The sequence below is a fragment of the Capricornis sumatraensis genome, chromosome 2 (genome assembly GCF_032405125.1).
Source record: "Capricornis sumatraensis isolate serow.1 chromosome 2, serow.2, whole genome shotgun sequence".
NCBI lineage: Eukaryota > Metazoa > Chordata > Mammalia > Artiodactyla > Bovidae > Capricornis > Capricornis sumatraensis.
In genome coordinates this window covers 47,925,290-47,949,401 of record NC_091070.1, presented here as the reverse complement: position 1 = coordinate 47,949,401, position 24,112 = coordinate 47,925,290, and the positions used below count along the sequence as shown (strand labels likewise).

Here is a 24,112-nt window from a genome sequence, read left to right as displayed (position 1 = left end):
CCAGGCTGCCACGGCGCGTGGGCGTCGCACCTGCTTCTCGCGGGTCACGCTTTCCTACGTTCCTTTTTTGCATTTTCAGGCGTGAAGCTTCTTTCTTGCTTAAGCGGAAGTGGGCCTGCTACTTCGCAGATTCCCGAAGGGATAAGACCCCAAACAGCGGGAACGCCCCCACAAGCCGGCCCAGGCGGTCGCGAGGGGAGTCCGCAGGGCGGCCGCAGGGGCGCGCCCGGGGCACGCTGGGAACGCTGGGGGTGCCCCGGCCCTCCTGACCCGGAAGGGCTGGCGTGTGGTAACCCCGGCTTCCCTAGCAACCGAGCGGGCGTGAGTCGTCTCACTCTCGCCGGCTGCCTCCCAGGATGCCGCTGCAGGTTAGCAATTACAGCTGGCAGCAGACGAGCACTGCGGTCTTCATCTCTGTGCCCCTCCGAGGCGTCAGCGTCCGAGACGCGGACGTGTTCTGCACGGAAAATTATTTGAAGGTAGGAACGCAAATTGTGCCAGCCGGCCCCGGGGGTGTGGTCTGAGGCGTCTGCGAAGGCATGGCTGTGGACGCGCAAAAGGCGCGTCCTTGCAGATAAGCATCCTAAAATATTAGTCCTACTAAAACAAAACAAAACAAGATACGAATCTCATACAAGTGAGACACCTCGTCTGTAGATAGATGTCATCGGGTCAGGGATGATTTTATCCATGGCTTCCGTATGCCTTGCTACTTTTATCGTGACCTGGGAATAAATTTATAGCAGGAATTTAAGAAAATGATTTTGGCCTCCATCACTTATTTCTTAAGGGGTGTGTTTTTCATTTTGTGCAGCCAAATTAACTTCCGTTTCCCCCCTTCTGAATAGGTGAACTGCTCTCCATTTTTATTCGAGGTGTTTCTCTATGCTCCTATAGACGATGAGAGCAGCAAAGCTAAGATTGGGAATAACACTGTTGTTTTCATCCTGCACAAAAAAGAAGCAGCCATGTGGGAGACCCTTTCTCTGTCAGGTGGTAAGTTCTTTACTAAAAGATGTTAAGCTGGTTGTGCTTTTTAAACTTTATACGATTCAAAAATCTATCTTTTGAAATAATTATGTTGCTCTTCTAGGAAAACAAAATAGGCACGAATGTCATTTAGATGAGGTAGCGCTTCAGCTGCCTCTTAAATAATCTAATAACCTATTTATTGAGTAATCGAATTTCTAAAAAATTATAGAGTCTGTTAATAATAGCTCTTAAACGATGTGAGCTTCTATCTTCAGAGGATAAGGCCTCCCGGTGTGGCCTTTATGAGCACTCATTTTGTATTAGGCATTAGTTCACCTGTTAATCCTTGTAATAGTCTATCACTTAGGTACTCCACCACCCTCACCATTTTTTTTTTTTCTATTAAGATGAGGCTACTGAGGTGCAGAAAGGTTGAGTAATTGCTGAAGGTCACACTCAACAGTGGCTACATATTTGAAGATACATACTACAGAAGATAATGAAGGACAGGGAAGCCTGGTGTGCTTGCAGTCCATGGGGTTGCAACGAGTTGGATGTGACTTAGTGACTGAACAACAACAGAACTTTTACAGAATACAGATGTCTGAATCTTACCCTAGACAGATAAAATCAGTTTTTGGTAGTGGGACCTAAATTGTTAAAATGGTTTTTAGAGATTAAAATGTACAGTCCCAAGTTGAGATCTCCTGTTGTCTGTACTCTTAATCTGTATTCTATTCTTCTGCGAAGATCAGCTTTGTGGGTCAGTAATTGCCCTCTACTGCTTTAGTTCTATTATCTTCCTCTCTGATACAGTTATCATGTTTTCTTGTGTTTTCTGTCTACTGTCTAAAATTTCTCTTAGGTCGTTGGCATTAAGCCTTGAGTTGGAACTATTGAGAACAGGGAAATTGCAGCCACTCTTTATGTTAATGTTTTCTTCATATCTTGCAGTGGAATTAAATTTTTTAGTTCTTAGTACTAAGTAAGATTTTTCTCTAAAATGTGGTTTTGAGCTCAGAAGATACTGGAAAGGTTATCATAGCCGGCTTACTTTAGTTCTGTATTGAATCCTAGACTAACTGAGGGGTTTTTAAAACCAGATTTGTTCTCTCCTACCCCTGTCTTACTTTTTGATTCTTTAAGTCTGAGATGGTGTCTGGGAATATGTCATGAAACACACACAGGATGTTCTGACTTCTCACCTAAAGTTAAATGTAAATATTTTTATTTATTTCAGTTGATGTTGATAATCTTAATTTTGAAGTTAGATGAGACCAGAATTGTCATCTATTATAATGACTTAAACAATCGCATACATGCTAAGTTGCCTCAATCATGTCCGACTTTTTATAACCCCATGGACTATAGCCCACCAGGTTCTTCTGTCCATGGGATTCTCCAGGCAAGAATACTGGAGTGGGTTGCTGTGCCCTCTTCCAGGGGATCTTCCCGACCCAGGGATTGAACTTGTGTCTCCCGTGGCTCCTGCACTGCAGGCTGATTCTTTACTGCTGAGCCACCCAGGATGCCCAAAAATAAACAGATTAGGGGTTGAGAACTACCTGGGTGGTTCTGATGGCTGGCCAGGTTTGAGAGCCACCGAGTTAAATGTTTGTATGTATGTGCATGTGTGTTGCAGGTAACGTTTTGTACACCAGCTTTTTAGGTATAAAGAAGAGTCATATCAGTAAACCTGTTACTTTTTCCTGTTTCTGACTTGAAACTCTTCTATATCATATTCCCTCCTTAACCTGGTTGGTGCCTTATGCAGGAATGGGAAGGGAATTTTGTTTTCTAATTGTAACAGTCCTCTCTGACTTACACATCTACTTTCATTGCACAGCTGCTTGATTCCTTCTCTTTCATAGTTACATGGTCAGCTATTCCAAATTTTGACCATTTAAGCCAAGTGTTAGCAAACTTTTTCTGTAAAGGGCCAGATAATATTTTGGATTTTGTGGTCTGTATGGTCTGTGTTACAGTTACTCAGCTATATTATTGTCGTGCAGAAGCAGCCATAGACAATATATATTTATTGACAAAAAGTGAAAAAGTGAAAGTGTTGGTCACTCAGTCATGTCCAGCTCTTTACGACCCCATGGGCTCTAGCCTGTCCGGCTACTCTGTCCATGGGATTTCCCAGGCAAGAATATAGAAGTGGGTTGCTATTTCCTTCTCCAGGGGGTCTTCCCAGAACAGGTCTTCTGCATCACAGGCAAACTTTTTACAGTTTGAGCCACTTATGTCATTAAATATTACTATTATTTTGATTTTTTCAATTATAATTTAAAACTTCGAAAATAATTCTTAGCCTAAGTGCTGTAAGAAATCAGGCAGCAGATTGAGTTTGACCATAATTGCCAATTAGACGAATCAAAACAGTCTTAAAAGTAACATTAACAAGTAATGAACATTGACTTTACTTCAGAAACCAAGTTTGAGATTCTTTTAGAAGTCAAACTCAGTTTTTTTTTAATTTGTTAACCTTGATTTTTATTTTTTATTGTCTTCAAACTCAGTTTTACATGCAATTCAGTGAAATTGTTTTAACAGTCTTTTTTTCCACATATAGTATTATGAAACTCCAATATCTACTCCAAGCCTGCCTCCCTCATTATTCACAAAATACTGCTCCAGTTTTTTCTGAAGTTCCTTCTTGATCCATTTTTCATTTCTTTTAGATGTGGAGCATTTAATTCAGAAACTTGGTTTTTAAAAAATTAATTCCTGCCCCTGAAGCTGGTCTAGCTCTCTGCCACTGTGTTATTAAAACAGGTGGATGGTTGGTGAGAGGCTTCAGACCTCATTCCAGTCCTGATTTCCAGCCAGGATCTTGGATGGGTAAAAATGCCATATTCTTTACTCATTTTTAACTGAAATTTAATATTCCCTTCAATTATGAATGTAGACAACAATCAAAAGTAGTATCAATAAAATTCACAACATGTTTATATCAGGTTCCTTTGTCCAGCCAGTTCCTTTGTCTTTTAAATGCACTACTTTGAAATTGTATATCAGACATTTTGCTGTATATTATTCAGTGCATTAATAAAGAAGCAGATGTTTTTATATCACAAATTTAATGTTTTGTGTTTTAATATAACAATATTTTGTAAGTATTTTAGTATAATACTTTGTAACTAGTTTTCTTTATATATTATTTTCATATATTTTAAAACAAGATGAAGGGTTAGTATAAGGGTTTACTATTCATCCCTCCACTCCTGCCCTCCTTGTCTCTTTTTACTTCACTCTCCCAAGTTTCCTGTCCCCTCCTTTTTTTTTTCTTCAAAGTCTGGATCCCTTCTTTAATCCTTACTTTCTTAAGATAATTTACCCCATAATGGATCACAGCCTGCAGTTTCTAAAATACTGAATCACTGAATAAAAAATGACTGTGAATGGTAAAGTTTTGTATGTAACATGTCATGTGACTTTATAATTTTTCCTAAAGCTTGCCCTGTACTCTTCATACATAAGACTAACCATTTATATTTTTGAAGGTGGTTGATCATGACACCACCCTTATGGCAGAAAGTGAAGAGGAACTAAAAAGCCTCTTGATGAAAGTGAAAGTGGAGCATGAAAAAGTTGGCTTAAAGCTCAACATTCAGAAAACAAATATCATGGCATCCGGTACTATCACTTCATGGGAAATAGATGGAGAAACAGTGGAAACAGTGTCAGACTTTATTTTCTTGGGCTCCAAAATCACTGCAGATGGTGACTGCAGCCGTGAAATTAAAAGACGCTTACTCCTTGGAAGAAAAGTTATGACCAACCTAGATAGCATATTAAAAAGCAGAGACATTACTTTGCCGACTAATGTCCGTCTAGTCAAGGCTATGGTTTTTCCAGTGGTCATGTATGGATGTGAGAGTTGGACTGTGAAGGCTGAGCACTGAAGAATTGATGCTTTTGAAGTGTGGTGTTGGAGAAGACTCTTGAGAGTCCCTTGGACTGCAAGGAGATCCAACCAGTCCATTCTGAAGGAGATCAGCCCTGGGATTTCTTTGGAAGGAATGATGCTGAAGCTGAAACTCCAGTACTTTGGCCACCTCATGCGAAGAGTTGACTCATTGGAAAAGACTCTGATGCTGGGAGGGATTGAGGGCAGGAGGAGAAGGGGATGACAGAGGATGAGATGGCTGGATGGCATTACTGACTCGATGGACGTGAGTCTGAGTGAACTCCAGGAGTTGGTGATGGACAGGGAGGCCTGGCGTGCTGCGATTCATGGGGTTGCAGAGTCGGACACGACTGAGCGACTGAACTTAACTGAACTGATCATGTTAGATGATCTCAATGTTGATCTAAGAGATGAACATGTTCTCTTCTAAGAGACCTCATAGTGATGCTTTATTGTGATCAGGTTTATAAGCTAATAGGAGAGAGAGGCGTATCAATGTGTTCTCTTTCTTCCTCTCTGGCCCGCTTTGCCTCTTCCCATTCCTCTCATTGCACAGCCTCTCTCTCCATCCTGTGACCCTCTCCTCCTCCTCTCCCTCCCCTCTCCACATCCTCATTCCCTCTCTTATTTCCTCTCTCCATTGCTCCTCTTCTCTCTTATTCATATCTTCCCTCTCTGTCTCTGTCTTTCTCAGTGCACAAAGGCATCCATTCTTTACTAATTCATTACTGTTACAGTCACTCTTATTAGCTTCTTGACTAGTTTAATCCTGAGAAATGTTCTTATTTCTCCATGTGAAGTTGGGTCCAAAACCATGTTATTCCAGATCAAAACAAATTCTCCTAAGTAAAACAAATTCATCATGATTCTAATTTAGTGATATTCTTTGTTTTAGTTGACAAAGAGATGATGCAAAGAATAAGGGAGAAGTCTATCCTACAAGCACAGGAAAGAGCAAAAGAAGCTATGGAAGCAAAAGCTGTGGCAAGGAGGGAAGATCAAAAATATACACTAAATGTCATGATGAAGGTAAGTTGCAGATTGATAGGAAGGTCCTTTAACTAAAGATACGATAGTAAACTATGCAGTGATCATTTGTTCCATCTACTGTACTTTCTCACCTTTTTGTTTATACTTTGGTTACAGGACTTGCTGTGTTACATAGGTTGTCTGCTACTTCTGAAAAGCTGTATGAAAGCATGAAGGTTCAACAATAGATTTGCCTGTTTTAGGGAGAATGTTCCATTTCCAGGGGAACAAAAGTTATTAGGTTTTATGGTGGAAGTGTTTTACTTCTTTTTTTATCTTGAAATTGGTGGACATTATTATTTAAAACAAGAAAAACATATATTCAACACTGAATATTGATCAATAATAACTTTTCTTTTAACTGTTGAGGCTTTCAAGTTAAAGCTTTAATCAGCAAAATATTTTTTGAGATATAATTCACATACCATACAGTTTGCCTATTAAAAGCTTACAATTCAGTGGTTTTTAGTATATTTAGAGTCATAAAACCATCACCACAGTCAATTTTAGAACATTTTCATCATCCCAAAAAGAAACCCTGCACCATGAGCAGTCACTCCCTATTCATCCAAACCTCTACCCCTAGACAACCACTAATCTACTTTCTGTCTCTATAGGTTTACCTATTCTGACTAATTTTTACAAATAATTTCCCATCTTAAATTCTCATTTTGAAATGACTAAGAAATCTATAACAAGCATTATCTCATCAAGAGTTCTATGGACTCATGATTGTTCTTTTGCATTTGGATCACTAGTGTTGTTTTTATAACCAACAGTTCATAATTCCAGTCCATAATTCCAAAGGCTTCTCTGCTGCTTTATCACTTTTACTTGACTTTTAAATATTGCCAATGGTTAATATACTTCGTTTTTTACTTAATAATTGAACATGTGGTCAGTCATCTGAAGATTCCTGCTTTCAGTATACTTGATGAATTCCACCTTTTCTTGATCATATTATCAGTACTATCAAACTTTTCCTGAATTTAAAAAAAATACAAGCAAAATAGTATAAAATTTGTGGCAGCAAATAAGTATTTATTGAACTGTTAAATAATAGCCCACATACTGCTGCACTGGTAAATATAACAAAGCTGAACAATTGATTGCCAGGCAGTACCACAATGCTCTACCTTGAAGTTGATAAATATCTCCTGACATATGAAAGCCTGACTTTGGTATTTGCAAAGGTAGTTTAGGTCATTAATGTATAAAGAATGAAGTTGTAGTTTACATTGAAGTAGAACCTATGAAAGTCTGTACCCTGTACTACAAACTATTCATTTTGTCCGTCTCTTCCCCTGAGTTGTTAAGAGTTGAGACTATACTTTTTTACATCCTTATCATAACTATTGCCAAGTAAATAGTAGGTGCTCAAATATTTGAATAAATTAATGTGACTACATTGTTTGAGTACTCTGTAATCATTGTAAAATTCTATTCTGGTGGATAAATGTAGATAATTTTACTCTGTACAATATTAGACATCATTTAGAAAAGAACTTTGATGGTCCATAAGGAGTAAATGAAGCAATATGATGACAAAAGGCAGCTCATTATTAGCTTAAACCATAAATTAGCTTAAAATTGACTTACATATATCGAAAACATTTTTTTATTCGTAGTAATCTTTTAAAGAGAGTGAACAGGGCTAATGCTAATACTCATTGTTTCAGTTTGCTATGCTGTATAGTGGTAACCTGGTCAGGCTTCCCTAACAGAACACCACAGAGTGAATGATTAAAGCAATACACATTTGTCTTCGTGCAGGTCTAGGGCTTAGAAGTCTTAGATCAAGGTATAGTGGGTAATAAGTCTATTCCTGGCTTGCAGATAACTGAAAGAGAGAGAAAAAGTCTCTGTTGTATCTTCTTATTAGGGCATATCCTGTTGTATCAGGGCCCCACCCTTATGACCTCATTTATCTTTAATTACTTCCTCAGAAACCCATGTAAACAAGAGTTGGAGCTTTAAAACATTTGAGGGGACACAAACATCTAGTCTGCAATTCAGGAGACTGCCTGCAATACAGTATACCCAGGTTCAATCCCTGGGTTGGGAGGATTCTCTGGAGAAGAAAATGGCAATCTACTCCAGTATTCTTGCCTGGGAAATCCCGTGAACAGAGAAGCCTGGCAGGCTACAGAGTCATTCAAGACTTAGCGACTAAACCACCAAACCAAATATTTAGTCAATAACACTGTAAAAACTACCCAAACTTTAGTGGCTTAAACAGCAGTCGCCAGCCTTTCTGGCACCAGGGACCAGTTTTGTGATTTTGCCATGGACCGGGAGTGGAGGTGATAGTTGCAGGATGATTCAAGCACGTTGCACTTATTGTGTTCTTCATTTCTAATCCAATAACTGCCACTGATCTGAGGAGTTCTGGTCTGCAGCCCGGAGACTGGGGATCTCTTAACACATTATTTCTCACGATTCTGCATGTTGGTCAGGCAGTTCTTAAGGTCTGAGTTGGCCTTGGTTGTGGCTGGATGTTCTAGGATGACCTCACTCAAATGTCTCAGCTTTGCCTGGGAAAGCCATAGTCCCTCTCCATGTGGTATTTCATTCTCCAGGTTAGCACAGATTTCTTTACTTCATAATTAGTGTTTCTGGGAGCGGGAATGGGAAAGCCCTAATGCACAAGCCCTTTTAAACACACTTCTGTGTCACATTTTCTAATGCTCCATTAAACTAATGTTGCATAGAACCAAGCCCGAATTAAGGGTTAGAGAAATAGACTGCACCTATTCTGGGGAAGAAAGATGAAGTCACATTGCAAAGGGACATGCTTACAAACAAGGAAGGAACTTTTGGGCATTTTACAACTTAGTTTGAGTTGAAAAGATTGGAGTTTAAGCAATAAAGATAATTTGATTTCATCTAGCAGAAGTTCAGAGACAGAGCAGTGAATCCAAGCCCTGACTCCGTCTCTCTACAACAGCCTTAGCACTGCCTTTTCTTTGTAAGTGCTTCATCCTTAGGCTGATAGGAAGATGATCCACATCTGCACATTCCCAGGAACCAGCAGGAGACAGTCTGTCTATTCTGTTGGCTCCCTTTCAAGCCCCATAAAATGATTGCTTTATAATCTGTAGAATGATATTTCACATGGCAGTCAGTTTTACGTAAGTGCAAATATATCTTCAAGTCTATTGCTTCAACCTTGGTTTACTGTGTCCATGTCTGCTTATCTTTGCTACCAATCTGTCATTCATTTAGCAGACATTTATTGAATAGTTTAAAAGATATTGAGACTGCGCTGACAAGTCAGTCTTCGATTTCAGTTTACTCATAGTATAGAGAGGGTGACAGACAATAAAAAACAAAGATTACAGCCTACTATGCATAAGAAATCATGGGCAGGTAAAGAGAAAACACTGGCCAAAGATTGGTATCTCAGTCTGGAAGGATGGTCAGGAAATAGGAGGCAGTGTAGCTTGTGCTGAATACTGGAGAATGAGCTACAGTTACCTAGGGATAAATGGGAAAATGGTATTATAGTCAGTTTTGTATAAGTGCTCGACAGAATTTGGCACAGTGAGGAACAGTTGTGATGAGAAATAAAATCTTGATATTTAGAAAAATCTCTTGAGGGGAACTCTTTAGGAATTTTCAGCAAGAATACCAAAATAATTGGTTTTGTGTTTTAGAAAGCTCATTCTAGCTAATGAGTTTGAAGAGGTTTCAAGGAGGAGGCAGAACTTTTGTATTCTTAGGATGAAAGGGTTTTGAACATATTTATGTGTTGAAGAAAAAAGCCAATGAAGAGGGAGAGACTGATAATATAACCAGGAGAGAGGACTGATGATGAAGCAGTTTTTTTGTGGTGGGATGAAGATTGGAACAGGTGAAAAAATTAAGTCCTATGCGGTAGGGGCTATTTTATCTTTTGACTAAAGGGCAGGAATAAAGAATAATCAAGGGTTTGGAAAATTTTTCATGACACAGATAGTTAAAGTAATCCTTTGTTTTCATGGTGAAGGTAGAAAGTTCACCTACCCAGAGCATGAATAATTGAGATGGAGTAGGGATGACTAAGAGAAGCTTGGAATATCGATGCCAGACTAATCTGAAACATGCTTTTTCCCATCTTTACTTTGCACTACTATTGCCTACTTTTCCTGTTTTCTTTACTCTTTGTTTTGTAGGTTATCTTCTATTTTGAATTTTTTGGTTCTATTTTATTTTCTCTTTTAAGGAACTTGTTTTCCCACTAATTTTTAACCTAAGTAGGTCAAATTTGAAGTGCTTTCTTCTGCTATTTTCTTAAAGTTGAAACTCAGAAGCGTGGAACTGTAAAATAACTTTGCCTGATTGTGTGTGAGTTACTTTCTGGAGTTGTCTAGATTATACTCTAGGGCCTTTAAAAAGTCCTTATTGGTGAAACCACATGCCCTGTTTATTGGAAGCATGTATAACTAAGGTATAGAAAAGCTACAAGTAACTACCTTCTCATTTTTTGTTCTATGCAGTTATAAAGGTGATTGTTTTATTTATGTATTTAACCTTGCAGCTTATGGGATTCCAGTTCCCTGACCAGGAATTGAACCTGGTTCATGGCAGTGAAAGCCTGGAATCCTAACCACTAGGCCAGCAGGGAACTCCTGTAAATATGACTTTTAAATTTCTCTTTTTGATAGTTCATTGTTAGTGTATATAAACGCAACAGATTTCTATAGGTTAATTTTATATCCTTCAACTTTACTGAATTCATGTGTTAATTCTAATAGTTTTTTGGTGGCATCTTTCGGATTTTCTTTATATAGTATCATGCCATCTGTAAACAGAAATAGTTTTACTTCTTCCTTTCCAGTTTGGGTTCATTTTCTTTTTATTGTCTGGTTGTTATGGCTAGGACTTTCCATACTATGTTGAATAAAAGAGGCAAGAGTGGGAATCCTTGTCTTGTCCTGATCTTAGAGGAAATGCTTCAGCTTTTTATCATTGAATGTGATTTGGCTCTAGGTTTGTCATATGGCCTTTAATATGTTGAGGTATATTCCCTCTTGTATCCACTTTGTGGACAGTTTTTATCGTAAATGGATGTTGAATTTTGTTGACGGCTGTCTCTGCATCTGTTGAGATGATCTTAAGATTTTTATTCTTCAGTTTGTTACTGTGGTGTATCACAGTGATGATTTGTGAATATCCTTGCATTCCTGCAATAAATCTCAATTGATCATGGTGTTTAATCCCTTTCAGATTCAGTTAGCTAATATTTTGTTGAAGATATTCATGTCTGTGTTCATCAGTGATATTGGCCTGTAATTTTCTTTTTTCGTGGTTTCTTTGGTTTTGGTATCACGGTAATGCTGGCCTTGTATAATGACTTCTAAAGCATTCCTTCCTCTTCAGTTTTATGGAGTTTTAGAAGGTTAGATGTTAACTTTTCTTTAAATATTTGGTACAGTTCACCTGTGAAACTGTTTGTCCTGTACTTTTGTTCATTGGGAATTTTTAAACTCAGTAATCAATTTCAGTACTGGTAATTGGTCTGTTCATACTATATATTTTTTCTTGATTCAATTTCAGGAGATTTTACATTTCTAATAATTTATCTATTTCCTGTCAGTTCAGTTCAGTTCAGTTGCTCAGTCATGTCCGACTCTTGTCCATTTTATTGATGTATAAATTGTTTGAGTAATTTCTTATGATCCTTTGTATTTCTGTGATGTTAGTTATAACATTGTTTTTCATTTCTGATTTTATTTGGGCCTGCTGTTTTTTTAAATTGATCTGAGTAATAGTTTATCAGTTTTATTTTTGACAGATTCAGCTTTTAGTTTCAGTGGTTTCTTAAAATTGTTTATTAGTCTCTGTTTAATTTATTTCTTCTCTGATCTTTGTATTTCTTTCCTCCTACTTTTGATTTTATTTGTTCTTTTTCTAGTTCTTCAGATGTATTATTAGGTTGTTTACTTGAGATTTTTCCTGTTTCATGATGTAAGCTTGTATTGCTGTAAACTTCCCTCCTTGAACTGCTTTTGCTCCATGGCATAGATTTCAGTCATGTTTCCATTTTCATTTGTCTCCAGGAATTTTTTATTTCCCCTTTGATTTCTTCAGTGACCTGTTTTTTGCTCAGTAGCATTTAGTTTCGCCTCTACATGTTTGTGTTTCTTGCACTTTCTAAGCTTGTAGCATTGTGGTAAGAAAAGATGCTTGATATGATTTCAGTTTTCTTAAATCTGTTCAGACATATTTTGTAGCCTAGAATGTGATCTATCCTGGAAAATGTTCCATGTGCACTTGAAATGTTTATTTTGCTATTTTTGAATAAGGTGTTATATATATATATATATATATATATATGTTATTTAAGGCCAGTGTTTCCTTATTGATTTTTTGGTCTGAATCGTCTGTTGATTTAAATGGGGTGTTGAAGTTCGCTACTTTTACTTGTTGATGTCAATTTTTGCCTTTATGTTTGTTCACATTTATGTATTCAGGTGTTCCTATATTGATGCTTTTGAACTGTGGTGTTGGAGAAAACTGTTGCGAGTCCCTTGGACAGCAAGGAGATCCAACCAGTCCATCCTAAAGGAGACCAGTCCTGCATTTTCATTGGAAGGACTGATGTTGAGGCTGAAACTCCAATACTTTGGCCACCTCATGCAAAGAGTTGACTCATTGGAAAAGACCCTGCCTGATGCTGGGAGGGATTGGGGGCAGGAGGAGAAGGGGATAACAGAGGATGAGAGGGCTGGATGGCATCACCGACTCGATGCACATGAGTTTGGGTGACTTCCAGGGGTTGGTGATGGACAGGGAGGCCTAGCGTGGTGCGATTCATGGGGTCGCAAAGAGTCGGACATGACTGAGCGACTGAACTGAACTGAACTGATGTTGAGTGAACATATATTTACAATGGTTATATCTTCTTGTTGGATTGATTCCTTTATTATTATGTAATGTCATTTTTCATCTCTTGTTACAGTCTTTGTTTTAAAGTCTATTTTGTCTGGTAGTAAATATTGGTACTCTAGCTTTCTTTCCATCTCCATTTGCATGAAATACCTTTTCCTTCCTCTTAGTTTCAATCTGTGTGTCTTTAGATATGAAATGAGCCTCTTGTTGGCAGCATACAGATGAGTCTTGTTTTTGTATATATCCAGCCACTCTTTGTCCTTCGATCGATCCTTTTAGTTCTTTTACATCTGAAGTAATTATTGATAGTTACTATTGCCATTTTGTTAATAGTTTGGGGGTTGTTTTTGTAGTGCTTTTTATTCCTTTCTTCTCTTGCTCGCTTCCCTTATGATTTGATTCCTTTCTTTAGTATTATGTTTGGATTCGTTTCTCTTTTGTGTTTCTGTTATACATTTTTGCTTTGTGGTCACCATGAAATTGTATACAGTAACCTCTATATGTATGTGAGTGTTTGTTTTTACTCTCCCTCTCCCCACATTGAATGCTTTTGACATTATTTTTTACTTCTTTTTGTTTTGTATATCCTATAACTGCCTATCATGGATATAGATGATTTTACTACTTTGTTTTTTTACCCTTCCTGCCAACTTTATAAGTGGTTGATCTACTACCTTTACTGTATATTTGCCTTTACCAATGAGATTGTATTCTTTTATAACTTTATATTCTAGTTCTAGTCTTCTAGTTTTTGCTTAGAGAAGACCCTTTAATTCTCTGTAAAGCCAGATTAGTGGTGCTGAACTTTTTGCTTTTGCTTGTGTGTCAGATTATCTCTTTCAAATCTGAAATAGCTTTGGCATGTATTCTTGGTTGTAGGTTTTTCCCTTTCATCACTTTAAATATATAACGCCACTCCCTTCTGGCCTGCAAAGTTTCTGCTGAAAAGTTATCTACCAGTCTTATGGGAGCTCCCTTGTATGTAACTAGTTGCTTTTCCCTTGATGCTTTTAAGATTCTCTCTTTATCTTTCATTTTTGCCATTTAGTTTATAGTATGTCATGGTGTGGACCTCTTGGGATTGATGTTATGTGGGACTCTGTGTTCCCTAGTTTCTGCTGAAAAGTTATCTACCAGTCATATGGGAGCTCCCTTGTATGTAACTAGTTGCTTTTCCCTTGATGCTTTTAAGATTCTCTCTTTATCTTTCATTTTTGCCATTTAATTTATAGTGTGTCTTGGTGTGGACCTCTTGGGATTGATGTTATGTGGGACTCTGTTCCCTGGATCTGGATGTCTGTTGCCTTTCCTAGAATGGGAAATTTTCAGCTATTATCACTTCTAATAAGTTCTCTGCCCCTTTTTCTCTCTCTTCTCCATCTGGGACCCATATATTGTGATTATTTGTTTGCTTGATGTTCTAGAGGTCTTTAAGACTGTCATCATTTTTTAAAAATTCTTTTTTTCCTGTCAGCTTCGGTAATTTCCACTATTCCTCTATATCATATAACCTACTGTGATTCCTTCTAGTGTTTTTCATTTCACTTATTATATGCATCAGCTCAGTTTGGTTCTTCTTCATATTTTCTAGCTGTCTGTTAAGCTTCACACTGTGTTTATTCATTCTTAAATCCTTTATTGGTTAGATTGTTTGTCTTTACTTTGTGTAGTTCTACTTCTGGAGTTTTATCTTGTTCCTTTGTTTAGACATAGTCTTTTGTTACCTCCTTTTGCCTAATTCTGTGTGTTTATTTGTAGGTATTAAGCAGATGGTTTATGTTTCCTGATCATGGAGAAGTGACCTTATGTAAAAGACAACCCTGTGGGACCCAACAATATACTCTTCTTGGGTCACCAGAGTTACATGATCTAGGGTTAACTCCTGTGCAGCTAAGTGGGGCCTTGTCTTGTGCCAGGGCCAACTACTGTGGGGATGGGCATACTGGTAGACAGGGCTCACCCCTATCCCTGTTGTATGTGAGGCCCTTCTGAGAGGGAAGCAGTCAGCTGACAATGGACAGAGCTGGGTCTTGGTATTTTGGCTGCATGGTTTGGGCTGCCCAAAGTTGGTGCCAGTCTGATGGTGAGTGGGGCCAGGTCCCACTAAGGCTGTCTGTGGGCAGGGGACCCTGAAGCATCTGGGTGCAGGGCCTGGGGGATCTCAGGATTCGTGTTACCTCCTAGAAGGTAAGGATGGCTCCTGAGGGATCCTGTGTTTTGTGTCAGCCCACTGGTGGGCAGGGCCAGATCCTAGCCCACTGGTGGGCAGGGCCAGATCCTAACCCACCTAAAGTTTAGGATCCGGCCCTGGCTGGAAGGCTGTGTAGTCAAGGCTGGTGCTTACCCACTGGTGAGGAAAGTTAGGTCTCCTATGAAGCTTTCAGCTTGACCGTACATGTCCTGGTACTGGTGCTGATACGCTGGTGGGCAAGTAAGCTTCTTGCTAAAGGGAGAACTCCAGAATGTTCCTAGCACCAGTGTTCTCATGGTGGAACAAAATCCCCAGAGTGCCTGCTGTCAGTGTCTTTAGGAGGAACCCAAGTCACTTCCTAGCTCTTTGGAAAGTTTTCCAGTATCAGCCAATGGCTTTGACCTAAGCTCTTTTCACCTTACTGCCTTCATTCTGGGCCTTTGAGTGTGTGAACTTTTGCTACTCAGCTGCCTTGGTTACTCCCCCATCACTATTACTTTAAAAAAAATTTTTTTTTTTTTGTCTTTCTCATCTCTGATATTTCTAATAGCAAGTTCTACAGACCAAATGTACTTTGACTTTTTGTTTGTGTTCCTTCTTCATACTGCTGCCATGGTGACTTTTTAAATTTTTAAGCTGTTTTTTCCAGTTACTGCAGTAAAATTGACACATAAAATTGTAGTATATTTAAACCATACAATGTGAAGATTTGATCCATGTTTATATAGTGGAAGGAATCACATGTTCAAGTTCACTAATATATCTTTCACTTCACATAGCTATCTTTTTTCATCTTTTTTTTTTTTGAGATGAATCCTTCAGATCTACTCTTTTAACAACTTTCAATTATGTAGTACAGTTTATCACTATAATCAATATGTTGTATGCATTAGATCCTCAGCAGTTACTCATTTTACAGCTGAAAGTTTGTGCCCTTTCACCAGTGTGTTCCCATTTCCTCACCTCCCCTCCAGCCCCTGGCACCACGACTCAACTTTCTGTGATTCTGATTTTTTTTTTTTTAAGATTCCATGTATGGGCTTCCCTGGTGACTCAGATGGTAAAGAATCTACTTGCATTGTGGGAGACCTGGTTTCGATTTCTGGGTTGGGAAGATCCCCTGAAGGAGGGCATGGCAACCAACTCCAGTATTCTTGCCTGGAGAATCCCCGTGGACAGAGGAATCTGTTGGGCTACAGTCCGTGGGGTTGCAAAGAGTGAGATATGACTGAGCGACTAAGCTCAGCACATGGTACCATGCAGTATTTGTCTTTGTGTGGCTTATTTTGCTCAGTGTATTGCCTTCCAGGTTCTTCCATGTTACTGCACATGGCAAGATTTCCTTCTTTTTTAAGGTTGAATAATACTCTGTTTTGTGTGTGTATGTGTACATATATATTTGTTGTTTAGTCACTAAGTCATGTCTAACTCTTCTGCAACCCCATGGACTGTAACCCGCCAGCTCCTCTGTCCATGAGATTTACTAGTCAAGAATACTAGAGTATCACTGCTATTTCTTTCTCTAGGGGATCTTCCCAACCTAATGATCGAACCTGTTTCTCCTGGCAGTGGTAGGTGGATTCTTTACCACTGAGCCACCATGGTGGTCCATACATATATATAGAAATTAAAAAAAAAGTGTATAATTCTTTGGCTTTGTTTATTCACAGGTTATACAACCATCATTACTATCTAATTTTGGAATATTTTCACCACCTTAGAAAGGTACCCTGTGCCCATTAGTAGTCACTCCTCACTCTTCCCTCACCTAAAAATCCCTAAGCTCCTTTTTGTCTCTATGAATTTGCCTATTCTGGACCTTTCACATAAAATATATGGTCTTTGGTGTCTTCAGTCTTTCACTTAATATAATATTTTTAGAATTTATCTATGTTGTAACATGTCTGAGACCTTTATTGTTTTTATGGCTGAACAATATTGCATTGCATGAGTGTACCGCAGTTTGTTTATCCATTCATCAGTTGGTGGAAATTTAGTTTCTTTTCATCTTTTGGCTTTTGTAAATAGTGTTACTGTTAACATTCACTTATAAGTATTTGTTTGAGTACATGTTTTCAACTGATTTGTGTATAAATCTAGGAATAGAATTGCTGGGTCATTTGTAATCATATATTTAATTTTTTGAGTAATCACCAAATAATTTCTCATAATTGGTACACCATTTTACATTCTTTCCAGCAGTATATGATGATTCCAGTTTCTTCCACCCTTGTTAACACATGTTATTTTCCTTTTTTATAAAAAAAATTATGGCCATCTTATCAGATGTGAATTGGTATCTCAGTGTGGTTATGATTTGCATTTCTCTGACATTGGTAATTTTTTAGCATCTTTTCATGTGTTTCTTGGCCATTTGTATATCTTATTTGCCAAAATGTCTATTTAAGTCATTTACCTATTTTATAATTGGAATATTTGTCTTTTTGTTGTTTTATTCCTAGTTTTTTAAGGAATCTCCATACCGTCCTCCACAGTGGCTGTATCAATTTACATTCCCACCAACAGTGCAAGAGCGTTCCCTTTTCTCCACACCCTTTCCAGCATTTATTGTTTGTAGACTTTTTGTTGACGGCCATTCTGACCAGTGTGTGGTGATATCTCTTTGTAGTTTTGATTTGCATTTCTCTAATAATGAGTGATGTTGAACAGCTTTTCCTTTGTTTGTTAGCCTTCTGTGTGTCTTTGGAAAATGTCTGTTTAGATCTTTACCCCACTTTTTGATTGGATTATTTGTTTTTCTGGCATTGAGTTGTGTGAGCTGCTTGTATATTTTGGAAATTAATCCTTTGTCAGCTGTTTCATTTGCTATTAATTTTCTCCCATCTGAGGGTTATATTTTCACCTTGCCTATAGTTTCCTTTGCTGTGCAAAAGCTTTTAAGTTTAATCAGGTCCCACTTTTTTACTTTTGTTTTTATTTCCATTTCTCTAAGAGGTGGGTCATAGAGAATCTTGGTTTGATTTATGTCATCAAGTGTTCTGCCTCTGTTTTCCTCTAAGAGTTTCATAGCTTCTGGTCTTACATTTAGGTCTTTAATCCATTTTGAGTTTATCCTTTTGTGTGGTGTTAGGAAGTGTTCTAATTTCATTCTTTTACATGTAGCTGTCCCATTTTCCCAGCACCATTTATTAAAGAGACTGTCTTTGTCCCATTGTATATATTCTTGCTTCCTTTATCAAAAATAAGGTACCCATAGGTGCATGGGTTTATTTCTGGGCTTTCTATCTTATTCCATTGGTCTATATTTCTGTTTTTGTGCCAGTACCATACTGTCTTGATGATTGTAGCTTTATAGTATAATCTGAAGTCAGGAAGGTTGATTCCTCCAGCTCCATTCTTCTTTCTGACGACTGCTTTGGCTATTCAGGCTCTTTTGTGTTTCCATATGAACTGTGAAATTTTTTGTTCCATTTCTGTGAAAAATGCCATTGGTAATTTGATAGGGATTGCATTGAATCTGTAGACTGCGTTTGGTAGTATAGTCATTTTCAGGATATCGAGTCTTCCTACCTGGGAACATGGAATATATCTCCATCTGTTTGTGTCATCTTTGATTTCTTTCATCAGTGTCTTAAAATTTTCTGTGTACAGTTCTTCTGTATCCTTATGTAAGTTTATTCCTAGATATTTAATTCTTTTTGTTGCAATGGTGAATGGAATTGATTCCTTCATTTCTCTTTCTGGTTTTTCGTTGTTAGTGTATAGAAATGCAAGTGATTTCTGTGTATTGATTTTGTATCCTGCAACTTTTCTAAGTTCACTGATCAGCTGTAGTAATTTTCTGATACTACCTTTAGGGTTTTCTATGTACAGTATCATATCATCTGCAGACAGTGAGAGCTTTACTTCTTTTCCAATCTGGATTCCTTTTATTTCTTTTTCTTCTCTGATTGCTGTAGCTAGGACTTCCAGAACTATGTTGGATAATAGTGGTGAAAGTGGACACCTTTGTTCCTGATCTTAGAGGGAATGCTTTCAGTTTTTCACTATTGAGAATAAGGTTTGCTGTAGGCTTATCATATATGGCCTTTACTATGTTGAGGTGGGTTCTTTCTATGCCCATTTTTTGACAAGTTTAATCATAAATGGGTGCTGAATTTTGTCAAAGGCTTTTTCTGTATCTATTGAGGTTATCATATAGTTTTTATCTTTCAATTTGTTAATATGGTGTATCACATAGGTTGATTTGTGTATGTTGAAGAATCCTTGCATCCGTGGAATAAATCCAACTTGATCATAGTGTATGAGCTTTTTGATGTGTTGCTGAATTCTGTTTGCTAAAATTTTGTTGAGGATTTTTGCATCTATGTTCATCAGTGATATTGGCCTATAGCTTTCTTTTTTGTGTTGTCATTGTCTGGTTTTGGTATCAGGGTGATGGTGGCCTTGTACAATGAGTTTGGAAATGTTCCTTCCTCTGAAATTTTTTGAAAGAGCTTTAGAAGGATAGGCATTAGCTCTTCTCTAAATGTTTGATAGAATTCTCCTGTGAAGCCATCTGGCCCTGGGCTTTTGTTTTTTGGGAGATTTTTGTTCACAGCTTCAATTTTGGTTCTTGTAATTGGGTTGTTCTGGTCCTCCTCCTGTGTGTTCTTGCCTCCAGTGTCCACAGCTATTAGAACTAGTGTGTTTTCTTTTGTGGGAGCTCTCAATGACCTTTTATATACTCCATAGACACAGAGTCTGCCTAGTTGATCGTGTGGATTTAATCTGCAGCTTGTACAGCTGATGGGAAGGTTTGGGGTCTTCTTCCTTAGCCCCACTGCCCCTGGGTTTCAATTGTGGTTTTATCTCCTCTTCTGCATGTGGGTTGTCCACTGGGGTTTGCTACTGCGGCTGCCCTGGAGGACTTGGGTCTGCTCCTGTGAGGGCCAGGTGTGGAGGTGGTGCAGCTGCTTGGGTTGCAGGGGTTCTGGCAGCAGCAGGTTCTCAGGGGAGTTGCTGGCTAGGGCAGCAGGAATATAGCGCTCTCGAAGGGTATGGCAACCAGTATTGGCCAATATGCTCCAGTATTCTTGCCTGGAGAATCCCCCTGACAGAGAAGCCTGGCAGGCCACAGTCTACAGGGTCGCAAAGAGCTGGACATGACCAAAACGACCCTGCGTGCATAGATGCAAGACATTTTTTGCCTGTGGCAGCTCTTCCCCAGTGAGAGTTGACCGTGAAGGTGGCACAGCTGCTTGGCTTCAGAGACCCTGGTGGTGCCTAGTGTGCTGGGACACGGACTACCTTTGCCACAGGAGTTACGGCCCTATCAGTGTCTTTTTTTGAGCCTCTTGTAGCTGGCAGTCAGAAGGCCTCTTTGGCCAGTCTGTTTCTGTAGCTCTGCTGTTCAGACACTTAGAGGGTTCCCTTGTCTTGTGTCCTTCTCTGTTGTTTGGCATGTCAGGCACACAGAGGGTCCCCCCTCGCTGGGGCCCTGCTCTGTAAATTGTGCTTCAGGCACTTAAAGGAGCACCCTGGATGGGGTCCTACTCTGTAGTTCAGTGTGGCTAGTGTTTGATGGGCCAGCTTCTCTATTGTTCCGCGGTCCATGCAGGTGTGTGGGGAGAGAGAGGCTACGGTAATGGCTCCACCTGCTATGCGTGACTCAGCAACACTGCCTTGCTGCTATGGCTGCCCGGCTTTCCTCCACAGGCATTTCCCACCACAGTCTCCTCCCTCACATCCCCTCTATCCATCTCTCTGCAGTCAACAGCAGCCCTTGACCTGGGATTGCTCCACAATCCCTAAACTCCAGCTGCCAGCTGCTGTGCCTTCCAGAGGACCTGTGTCCCTGTCCGCGGCAAGGAGTATCTGATTGTCATTCCATTTCGGCTGCCACAGATCAGCTGTTTCACTCTCAGCCTTAAATGTTTCTCTGACTCAGACAGTTGCCCCAGTGTGGGGGTCGGACCCCTGCTTCAGTTCCCCCACCTGCTGAGGGCAGGTCCCGTCCTACTAACACTGCTGTTTTCCCCCTAGTTCCTTCCTCCTACTGAGTTTTGTGTGGGTCTGTATATTCTTTTCTGCTGGTCAGGTACGTCTGTCTGCTCTCAGCTGGTCTGCATGCACTTCTGTGTTTGAAGGCGTATTCCTGATGTATCTGTGGAGAGAGATGTGCTCCACATCCACCTCCTCCTCCGCCGTCTTGTTCTCCCTGTGTTTTGTTGTTGCGTTGTAAGAGCTCTTTACATATTCCAGATACTAGGCCTTTACTAACGACTTTCAGATACTTTCTTCTATTTTGTAGATTGTTTTTCACTTTGATAGTATCCTTCTTTGGTAGTATCCTTTGGTACACAAAGTGTCTCTTCTAATATATATGTTTCTTTTTGGCCGTGCTGGGTCTTTGTTGCTGTCTGGGCTTTTCTCTGGTTGTGCCTAGCAGGGGCTTCATTCCAGTTGCAGTGTGTGAGCTTCTCACTGTGGTGGCTTCTGTTGTGGAGCACAGGCTGTAGGGGGTGCGTGCTTCAGTAGTTGCCACGCAGGATCAGTAGCTGTGGTTCCAGGGCTCTGGAGCACAGGCTTAATAGTTGTGGCACAGGGGCTTAGTTGCTCTGTGGCATCTTGGGATATTCCCAGACAGGGGGTTGAACGTTGTCTCCTGCATTGTCAGGCAGATTCTTTACCATTGAGTCACCAGGGAAGCCTCATGAAACGTTTGAATTTAAAGGACAATATGTTTATTTTTTTTTCTTTTGTTGCTCATTCTTCTGGTGTCAGTCATATCTAAAAATCTGTTGCCAAATCCAAATTCATGAACATTTACCCTATGTGTTCTAAGAATTTTATGTTTTTACTCCTTATATTTAGATTGTTGTTCCATTTTTAGCTAATTTTCATATATGGTGTGCAGTATGCTGCTGCTGCTGCTGCTAACTCACTTCAGTCATGTTCAACTCTGTGCGACCCCATAGACGGCAGCCCACCAGGCTTCCCCTGTCCCTGGGATTCTCCAGGCAAGAACACTGGAGTGGGTTGCCATTTCCTTCTCCAATGCATGAAAGTGAAAAGTGAAAGGGAAGTCACTCAGTCGTGTCCGACTCTTAGCGACTTTATGGACTGCAGCCCACCAGGCTCCTCTGACCATGGATTTTCCAGGCTTTGGCTGGTGGATATTCAGTTGTTCTAGCACCATTTGTTAAAAAGCCTATTCTTGCCCTCATTGAAAGGTTTTGGTAACCTTATCAAAAAGCTGTCAGTGCATAGATGTGTAGATTTATTTCTGGACTCTCAGTTTTAGTCCATTGGTCTCTGTGTCTGTCCTTATGTCAGTACCACACTTTATTTTTTTAATTAATTAATTTTATTTTTATTTAATTTGTTCGGCTGTGTCGGGTCTTAGTTGTGGCATGCAGGATCTTTTGTTGCAGTGGCCAGACTCTCAGGTTGTGGCACGCAGCGTCAGTAGTTGTGGTACACTGGTTTAGTTGCTCCATGGCGTGTGGGATCTTAGTTCCCTGACCAGGGATTGAACCCAAGTCCCTTGCACTGCAAGGCAGATTCTTAACCAATGGACCACCAGGTAAACCCAATACCACACTTTCTTCATTACTGGAGCTTTGTAAATAATTTATTTTGAAATTGAGAAATATGAGCCTTCCAGCTTTGTATTTTTGGTTATTCTGGGTCCCTTGTAGTTGCTACATTTGAATCTGAAGAAAGACTTCTATTTCAGTTAATATTTTACCATATCTATGTGTTTTCTGACAATTTGAAAAGGCCTTTATATGAAATCTTATTTTTATAATTTAAAAAGTATAGAAAATGAATGGGGAGTAAGATCTCTTGTAATTTTCTCTCTTTTTTTTATTTTTTATGTTTTTCTAATAATAAACATTTATTTTTCCTAATAAGAAAACATTTATTTTTGAAAACAGAACAATGCTTATCTTCCTATGATTATTTTTAGACTTTTAATTTCTTTTTGTTCTAACAGAAATTTACTAAAACTCTATGTACATCTACCAAATTTCCAAACATATGAAAAATTAACTGTAGCCATTAGCATGTTATCATGAGAAAGGACAGTATCTTTGACACTGTCTTTCTTGTATTTACACTTTGTCAAGTCTGCTAACTTCCTTTTTGTGTAAGCATATCTCAAATTCACAGAGTCTGTGCAGAAATACAATTTCAGCAATTATATATAAGTCCACTTTTTTGTTTACTGCAGACATTTTCATCTTTTCCAAAGGTATGGTTAAAATCTTTTTTTTTTTTTAATTTCATTTGTCCTATTGCCTCATGAGCTTAGAGAAAGTCTGTGGTCAGTTTTTCAGAGCTGTTACACCTTGAGTGCAGGACAGTTGGTCTTCTTTTTCTCCTTTCCCCGGGTCCCTGAATCTAGACCCTAGTGAGCTTTTTGGGAAGTTACTGAAGGTTTGTAACTAGATAATTTTAGGACAGTAATTTTTTTAATGCTCTATGTATGGAGTCAGTTGCCCATACTTTTCACCAACTCCCAAAGGTCACTCAGACTCACGTCCATCAAGTCAGTGATGCCATCCAGCCATCTCATCCTCTGTCGTCCCCTTCTCCTGCCCCCAATCCCTCCCAGCATCAGAGTCTTTTCCAATGAGTCAACTCTTCGCATGAGGTGGCCAAAGTACTAGAGTTTCAGCTTTAGCATCATTCCTTCCAAAGAAATCCCAGGGCTGATATCCTTCAGAATGGACTGGTTGGATCTCCTTGCAGTCCAAGGGACTCTCAAGAGTCTTCTCCAACACCACAGTTCAAACGCATCAATTCTTCGGCGCTCAGCTTTCTTCACAGTCCAACTCTCACATCCATACATGACCACAGGAAAAACCATAGCCTTGACTAGATGGACCTTAGTCAGCAAAATAATGTCTCTGCTTTTGAATATGCTATCTAGGTTGGTCATAACTTTTCTTCCAAGGAGTAAGCGTCTTTTAATTTCATGGCTGCAATCACCATCTGCAGTGATTTTGGAGCCCCAAAAAATAAAGTCTGACACTGTTTCCACTGTTTCCCCATCTATTTCCCATGGAGTGATGGGACTGGATGCCATGATCTTTGTTTTCTGAATGTTGAGCTTTAAGCCAACTTTTTCACTCTCCTCTTTCACTTTTATCAAGAGGCTTTTGAGTTCCTCTTCACTTTCTGCC

The 24,112-nt window shown here is 39.2% G+C and overlaps 1 protein-coding gene across 2 annotated transcripts in view; it reads left to right on the top strand.

Annotated features, from left to right (window-relative positions):
- Positions 1-356: 356 nt before the first annotated feature.
- DNAAF4 (dynein axonemal assembly factor 4) overlaps positions 357-24,112 on the top strand; it is a 68,396-nt gene continuing 44,640 nt past the window's right edge. For both annotated transcript variants that reach the window (XM_068966370.1, XM_068966371.1), the window contains exons 1-3: positions 357-479; positions 849-996; positions 5,781-5,914. In XM_068966370.1, the coding sequence (XP_068822471.1) occupies positions 357-479; positions 849-996; positions 5,781-5,914 (405 nt within the window). The remainder of the gene's footprint in view (positions 480-848; positions 997-5,780; positions 5,915-24,112) is intronic.